Below are 8,903 nucleotides of genomic sequence, written 5' to 3'. Positions count from 1 at the left end.
AAATTTTTTGTGATATGACAATAAAAAATTAGAAATATTTTAGTAACTGACTTTCATCTGTCATCACGAATCACAGCTACATGCACTTAATTACTTAATCAGGTAACTTTGTTCAATTAGTAAGTTATTCAAATACAAAAACAAGGAAATTGGTTGCGAGAAAAAGGTTTTATCTGATGACTGAAACACATCATTTTTTTTTTTTTTTTGGTCATATAACTCTATCATTATTTGGTGTATATGTGGATAATAACTTCCTACTAAGTGGCTCTATTTGAGTACTGATTTTTATCTGACCAATATGGTCTTGAATTGTCTATAGGGTTCACCGTGCAGGGCCACGTGGGAAAATTTACTTCAAACCTGAAGATGTGAAGGCAGCAATTGTAACTTGTGGTGGGCTTTGTCCTGGTCTTAATGATGTTATCAGACAGGTGGTCATGAAGCAAAGCTTCTCTGTGCCTTTTGTTTCTGTTTAGTTCCAGTTTCTTTCTTGCACTATGCATTTAGAATGTCTCTACATACACACATACATATATATGATACTCTTCCATTGTTTACATCTCATATTTACAAACCTTAAAATCTTGTTGTCGAGGGAGATCTGTTCCTTGCATTGTGATTACTGATAATCAACAATTAGCTACACCTATCTGCTCTGTTGACTGTAAACGAATTGAAATACATTAATAAGAAAGAAGGTGTGCTCAAGTGTTTTGGTCGTAGGACAAAGGGAAAGAAATATGTAACTGAATAATTTTACTTTCTAGAGTGGGGGTTGAATTTTTCTTTCTACCTTCATCTTCTTCATGTTCATGCAAAGAAGAGAAAACAAGATGGAATATCAAATATTTGCTACCATAATAATCTGAGGAAATGTTTGTTTCCATAGACCTCCAGAAAGTGTCTTAAGCATAAAGATGCGTATGTATTGGGAAAAACAAACCATTTCCCACCTATGTGAAAATTAATGAAGTTACACAACAACAACAAAGTATGTGCAAAATAATGACACAGAAACAAATTGAACCGACCGCAAAAGAATGCACTAATATTTAATATGGAAAACCCTTCTCAAAGTGAAAGGGAAAAACAACAAGACCCTGTCCAGGTAAAAACTTCCACTGTGACAAATAATGGGATTAAATCCTAAATCTTTTCTAGTCAATGCTAGAGGTTAACTAACATCAAGATTAGTAACATTTCTTGGATAACAAAATAACTCACAAAAGATAGTTGATCAACAAGAATACAGTACTCTTACCACAGTAATCTGACATTACAAATACAGAAAAACCGTAGAACCTTCCTTTCTTCCCTTTACAGAGAGACCGCAATCATGCCACAGCCCACATACAAGGAACACAAGAGAACACCTTCTCCTTTTTTTTTTCTCCACTAACACTCATGGAAATAAGAAGTGGGAGAAAAGGAAATCATGTACGAAAATCACCTACCATAGAAAGGAGGAGCTGCCAACCCCCATGCATGGTTCTAAATCTCGATACTGACATTTAGGTCGAAATTTTCTGAAATTAATATCGAAATTTTCTGAAATTAATATCGAAATTACTGAAACTTGGTCATCTCGGGGTGGGTTGAAACCATCAAAACTTGCAAAATTTCCAAGATTTAGAACTATGCGCCCATAACCTCACTCCCTTTTTATAGAAAAGAAATCAAGTGGAAACGTGAGAGGAATTCATGGTAATCTGTACGAAGACATTATATAGTGGGGGTCAGTTCCAACTTCCACTGCCAAGCAAAAGTAACGTGAGATGACTCAAGTGTTGTGAAACCGACTATTAGTTAGCCTGTGGGTCCCCTCCATTACATGAGGAGGAAACCAAATAGTATACCCATCAATAACATAAAGAAGTAAGAAAAACATCAGTCTATGCTAAATTCACTTAATTTATATACATCAACATTTCCCTTGTCAGATCCAAGGTTCGAGGTATCGGGTTTCGACCCTTGGGGAGACCCAAATTTTGGTCGAAACCTGGGAAATTTTAAGGAAACCAGGGAATTTTTCCCAGTTTGGTGGAAACTTAAGTTTCCCTAAACAGTGTTTTTTTTCCTAATTTTTTGTGTACATCCTATTTTAGACATTTCTAACACATTCACATCATTAGTTTCATAAAAAAAAAAAAAAAAACACAAAGTCATACTTGTGTGGTGAACCAAAGGTTTGGTAATCATTACGCTGAGTTGTTGACTGAAATATGTTGTAGGTAAATGCATTTTCAAAAACAGAAAAAAAAAGCATTAACATGAAAAAAAATTTGGCCACCGTGAATGCATAGATCGGGTCCTCCTAAGTAAAATATAAAAAATTTACATAATTCTACTCTATTTACAAGTGTATTCTATAAAAAAAAAAAAAATTGATTTTTGGTGAAGTTGGGACTTCCCTTTTTGGTCCAAGTTGTCTTTCTTATGTAGATGAAGCAAGAACCACCCTTAGTTTCAACTTTGTTTGGCAAAAAATGAAAATCTCCATTGTTTCCCCAAGTTTCCCACTCCTAGGAGAAAAAAACTAAGAAGAGGGTCGAATTCTGCTAAAGAAGGCTTGGGTTTTTTTTTCGAACTAACTTATATAGGACCTTTGGGTTGAACCAGTTGGTTCACAGAACATATCGTTTCGACCCCTAGGGATAACTTCGCAAGTTTCGACCTGCGAAGTTTTACAGGTTTCGACCTATTCTCTGACCATGGTCAGATCTACTCATTGTCCCCCTAATTCTTCAATCCATCATGAAGCCAGTTCATGAACCACTATATTATCTTCTAGAAAGGTGCTTTCTAATTCTAAAACCTTTGACCAAGCAATCTTTAATATCATCTGCTTGCTATGGACATATAAAATTGGCCACAAGGATAATAATACAGTTACTAATATACTACATACAGTAAGATTAACCTTATGGTCATGGATGTATATGATACATTTAAATAATGACAGATAAATAATTTGGGTAACTATGCATTCTTTTGTAATTGGTTTATTTCTTTCAATTACTCATATGAAAATGGAACCTTTTTCCTTTATATTTAATTGTACTCTAAATATTTGAGTTTTTTTATTCCTCTTGCAGATAGTAATCACACTCGAAATCTATGGAGTGAAAAAGATTATTGGGATCCCTTTTGGTTATCGTGGCTTTTTCAATGAGGGAATACATGAAATGCAGGTATGCTTTTCTTTTCTTTTCTTGAGAATATTCTATGAAACAGCAGCCCAAATTCAAGTATTCCCTTACCAAATAATTACAATAGATGTTCAGTATACCTTATCCGATATCATGTTTTCAATCTGGCTTTGTAGCTATCTCGTAAGGTTGTTCAAAATATTCACCTTGCTGGTGGAAGTTTATTAGGAGTTTCTCGTGGTGGTCCGAATGTCAGTGACATTGTCAGCAATATGGAGGTACTCAGCTTCTATTTATTTGATGGTTAATTTTGTTGAAAAAAATTGATTGATTTGCTCAAACTTGCACCCTCATGACATGCAAATATTCTTATATGTGTCTGCAAATTGTTGTCAGGAAAGAGGAATCAACATGCTCTTTATCTTGGGTGGAAATGGTACTCATGCTGGTGCTAATGCCATTCACAATGAGGTTGTTGGATTTGTATTTTTCTCAATTTGGTGCAGTACATTGTTATGATTTTTAAACTTCCACGGGCCCTGTTTTGCTTGCGGTTTTTTATACCATTGCAGCATGCAGGACTTTTTTCTTTTTTTTCGTTGGCTATTTATTTAAGTTCATTCATCTATTTCGGTTCTTTTATAGACAAACTATAAGTTTACTAGTATCACAGAGCTGTAAGAGGCCATAATTCTGTGCAAGCCCCACTTTGGCAGGGTTCTTCCTTCCCAGAAGTGGGGTGGTCCTTAGTTAGTCGTAAGCTTTGGTATTTTTTACAAAAGTGACCACCCTCAGGCTTAGCCCTCTGTATAGTTACTATAGTATAGAATAGAATGCACCCAAAGTTACAGTATGCTGCACAGGGATTCACGTTTCCACTATTATTAGGGTGGTGTAGACAATGCATATGGCTGACAAAACATGTGCTTTAGTTTTTCAGACAAACCTCTTTACCTGCCATTTTTAAGATTTCCCTCTGAATCTATTTCTTCACCTTAAATAGTGAAGTGCCACCAAAACTTCAGTGATAAATTTGATATCTTTTCCATCATGTTATAAAATTCTGTAATTCAGAACCTTCAATTTCTTCATGGAAGACCAAAAGAATCAAGGACATGGCTTTATGTAGTTCTTCTTTGGACTAAAGTTTACAAATGATGTTCTTTGGGGGAGGGCGGGGAGGGCCGTTTGTTCTGTTTCTTCAATTGGTCTCACTATCTGATGACCCTTCTTTAAGGCTCCCTTTTTTGGGGTGGTTGTAATTTCAGGTTTTTTCTGAAGCTGATATTGGATCCATGGATTTGTTAGGATACATTAATAAACATGATGCTAGGATAAATAATAATATCTTATGAATTTTATCAGTACTTGGGTGTAAATAAAATTTAACAATGTCATCTTTGACACAGAGAATTAATGTTTGGAGTGAGACCATTGTACAAGGAAATAGATCTGTAGTGTTCCTGAATTAAGAGTCCATGCAACAGAAGAGGTTGAGCTAATTTCGGAGAATGTCCACCAGTCCATATCTCTGCCATATTCAGTTCTTTCTTATTCCTTCTTCTGCTTGCTATTTCTTACTTAATCCCAGTGTCTACATTTTCAGTGTCTTTGCACCTTATTTAAGCATGGATCTGCTGGCAGACTCAGCACATAAATTACACCTTTCTGTATTTGATTTTGACAGATGTTTTATCTAATTTGTTGGGGGTTTGAAATTCAATATTCTGTTTTGGTTTGGAATTGGTATATGGGTGTTCTCGTCCTAACGCTTTTTTTATTTTTCGAGTCTTCTCTGTGAACTTGCCTTTCCATGAAGTAGCATCTCATGTTGGTTCTAATATGTAGTGTCGTAAGAGACGGATGAAGGTAGCTGTTGTTGGTGTCCCGAAAACAATTGACAATGATATTCTTTTGATGGACAAGACCTTTGGCTTTGATACTGCTGTTGAAGAAGCACAACGGGCAATAAATTCTGCATATATTGAGGTAGAATTGGTTTGATGCTTAACCTGCCACGATTTCCTATTAAATCTTTCTTCATATTGGTACCTTAGCACCAATTTGGCAAAAATGATACATGGATTTATTCTCCTCAATCTTATAACAGGCACATAGTGCGTACCGTGGTATTGGCATCGTAAAATTGATGGGCCGAAGTAGTGGATTCATAGCTATGCATGCATCCCTAGCTAGTGGACAAGTTGATGTATGCTTGATACCGGAGGTGCGTTGTGACAGATCTCAACTCAAGAAAGCCTTATCCCAACTATTTGGGGTCCAAAGGTGTGTTGGCAAGATATTATTGGGCACTCTTCTGCTTTAATCTTGTTACTGATGTATCGTGTGTTTTGTTGTAAGGTACCCTTTCGTTTAAATGGTCCTCATGGCGTTTTGAATCATCTAAAGTATCTCCTTGAGTCAAAGGGATCAGCTGTAGTCTGTGTAGCTGAGGGAGCTGGACAGGTCAGATCGATATTTTCGTTTAAAGCATAGTAGCCTTTTTTTATAGGATTGTAGCTAAAACAACATTTAGTACCATTTTTCTAATTTATCTTTGTTCAAGTGAATCTATCTCCCTTCTCCTTTAAATATAGTCTGTTTCTCTTTTTCATTTTTGAGAGGTTTAATAATTAATTCTTCAACCATTCTCCGCAAACTTCTCCACTCAGTACTCTCTCTCTTTCTCATCTTTATCTCTTCCCTCGCCCAGATATAGAAATTACTACGTGTTACCAAACACGTTTGATTGTCCAGAAATTTGGCCCAGAAACAGAAATACAACGATTTATTTCTGGAATAGAAACATCGAGCAGTAACAGAAATGTTATCATGCAGGCTATTATTTTGTAAATTATAAGTTGCTTTAAAGTGTGATTCCATCATTTTCCAGAAACATAAGTTCAGGTTTTTAGAGTTAGGACAGAACTTCAAGCTTGTAGTTGTTATACTGAACACCGTTCATTTGAGTATATATTCCTTTTTTGTTTTTGTCCCCCTTGGAAGTATTCTGTTTGTGTTTATTACCTTTTCATCACTTAGAAAATGTCCGTGGTGTACATAAGGGAAGAAGCTACACTCTACATGTCGGCATCCCATCAGATAACCTAAAGTAGTTTGTTAGATCAGCTATGAAACAAAAAACCATAGGTATCTTGAGCAAATGGGAAGTAGACTTCCCCAGTTTACTCCCCTGCCTGGCCATCCTCACAAACCCCCACCCAAAAAAATAAACAGGGAAAAAACTAAAACTAAAAAGAAGGGAAGAGTCTTGTAGTAGGGTTATGGTCAGAAGACCAACCAAAAGGAGATTTTAGTGACAAACCCAAGATCTCTCTCGTGCACACACACAAAGGGCCCACTCGACTCTCTTTATTGCTCACACTCCCCCCCCCCCCAGCCAAACCCCTTGACATTGTGTAGAGTATCTGCCTTTTTTTCATTATGGCCAGGCTCTAGGACTATTTATAGATTTGCGGAACCCCCAAATAGTAATTTATTCGCCCATATCGAAACCTTATGTGTTGTTCCCACTCTGAAAAACCCAATGTATTGTATTCATTCAAATAAAAAAAAATCCTGACCTAATAGGAATCTGAAACAAAATTTGAAAACCACTAAACATTGAATAGAGGGGATTTGTTATGGGGAACCAGTATATAAGATACAATACTACAGAATCTTCATCGACCTGAAACTTACAGTAGTGGGAGCTAACCTGAGTAACCTAAATATAGAAATATCAGCTACATAATGCCCCACAGAATCTGTGTATGTATGCGCATGTGCGCATGCGTACGCATTTATGTATTTGAAACTACGGTATTTGATCAAAATATTTATGATGTATCTAATGATTTGTCAAAAATATATACTCTTAAAACTCAAAAGACAAAACTTGGGGTATTATTCTACCATATAAGTCGGTAGAATGATATCATACTTCTGTTTCTCCGAGATAGCAAAGATTCTGAACATGTTCTCTTAGAATGTCAACTGAGAATTGAGAGTAAGGATCCTATCTCAAAACTAAAATTGTTAATACATGCCATGCCACCTGGGGCATTTAAAGAAAAGAGATGCTGATGGTGTATTACTGTTGCCTTATGCAGAATTTCCTTGAGAAGACTAATGCTACAGATCCATCGGGAAATATTATGCTTGGTGATATTGGCGTCCATATTCAACAAGAGGTCAGTACTCCAATCTCTGTGGGTATCCCTTGGAAAATATCTTAATGCTTATAAGAACTTAGTAGCTAAGTTTATTTGCAATTATTAATTGTTGGAAATTGATTTACTCACTTGTAGTATACTAGTATTTGAGAGTCAGATTGAGTTTGAAAGGAACTTCACTTCTACAATTGCACCAATTTTATGTTTGAGATACAATGTCTTTGCTTCTGTTGCTACGATGTTTCCGCTAGTTCAGAAGCTTATATTTCTGCAGTATTCCTTCTTGGACTTCTTTTCTCCCCATCCCTGGTCCCCTTCTCTTTTGGGTTAATGGAAATTCATAAATGAGCATCTGAGAATGGAGTGCATAGCTCTATGATGTGAAACATGGAGCAAACAACTCAGGGAACCATATTATTCAAAATTTTGAATTTCCTCTTGAATTTCTTGCTTAATGAGAAATTCCTACCACTTCTTCATGCGCATGCAAAGAAGAGAAAACAAGTTGATGTAGAAGTGATATGAGAAATATGTGGAGACCAGAACATAGAATAAGAGTTTAAAAGCTTCTGGTTGTATTTACGCAGAAAATAGTCATTTAAGGTGAACTATCACCCAAAAAGGACAAGTAGAGCATGCGCTTTTCTATTACTGAAAAATAGGAAAACCACATACATGATCAATTTGGTTCTAAATTGGAAGTTACACCAAAACCATGTTAACTTGGAATTCAAGCCAAACACTTGGTTTATGGTTGGACAACCTGTTTGTTCTGTGGTGATTTATGATCACAAGTGGATTGTGTTTCCTTGTTGAAATTGAGGATAAATTGATCAGTCAAGAAGGTGACATCTTTCTAGGGACTGATTACGACTCCCAAAACCAAACTATTCAATAATATTGGTACAAATAGTTAAGATTTAGTGTGATAAGCAAAGATCTGTAACCCCATTCACGTCCTTTCTTCTCCCCTTCCCCTGAATCATTTTCTTTAGGAAGAAGTTTCAAATTTGCTCCAAGGAAAGTGTAAGAAATCTGTCATTGTTTGATAAATTGCTAGTAATTTATACACGGTGAATTGAAATGGTGAGTGATATTACTTTTGAGCTGGTTCACTTAATGGTATTGATATTTGAATTTACTTATGTTGTTTCAGTCGAAGAAGTATTTTAAGGAGATTGGTCTTCCGGCTGATGTGAAGTATATTGACCCCACATACATGATCCGTGCATGTCGAGCAAATGCAGCTGATGGCATTCTGTGTGCTGTATTAGGCCAAAATGCAGTAAGCACCCTTTTGTACACAATCTTCCTCATTGTGAATGCCAAGGAAATGCTAAAATTTTAATTTAGGAAAAGAGTAGGCCGTGTTCCACCTGTTTTTCCATACCGTTGACACACAGGAAGTTATTAACAAGAACATGATTCAATGGTACCTATGGCATCCCTAGACCAAACAACATGACTGACTGCTACTGTTAGTGTGATATTGAGCATCCTGCTTGGTGTCTTCCATTGATATTTCGTTCAATAATAAAAACTTAATGGAATAAGAACTTGGGGTTTTTTTTTTTTT

The 8,903-nt window shown here is 36.1% G+C and overlaps 1 protein-coding gene across 1 annotated transcript; it reads left to right on the top strand.

The window, feature by feature from the left end:
• Nucleotides 1-311: 311 nt before the first annotated feature.
• Nucleotides 312-8,675, top strand: LOC122084774 (ATP-dependent 6-phosphofructokinase 5, chloroplastic-like; the record flags this gene model as incomplete). The annotated part of the gene is made up of 9 exons (XM_042653207.1): nt 312-434; nt 3,099-3,194; nt 3,329-3,430; nt 3,549-3,623; nt 5,001-5,141; nt 5,263-5,379; nt 5,514-5,618; nt 7,265-7,345; nt 8,484-8,675. Coding segments are annotated over 9 exons (1,032 nt in total), but the record flags the coding sequence as incomplete, so codon positions are not given.
• Nucleotides 8,676-8,903: the final 228 nt, after the last annotated feature.

Source organism: Macadamia integrifolia, chromosome 7 (genome assembly GCF_013358625.1).
Source record: "Macadamia integrifolia cultivar HAES 741 chromosome 7, SCU_Mint_v3, whole genome shotgun sequence".
Taxonomy (NCBI): domain Eukaryota; kingdom Viridiplantae; phylum Streptophyta; class Magnoliopsida; order Proteales; family Proteaceae; genus Macadamia; species Macadamia integrifolia.
Note: the sequence above shows the minus strand (reverse complement) of the source record. Positions and strands in the feature narration are given on the sequence as shown.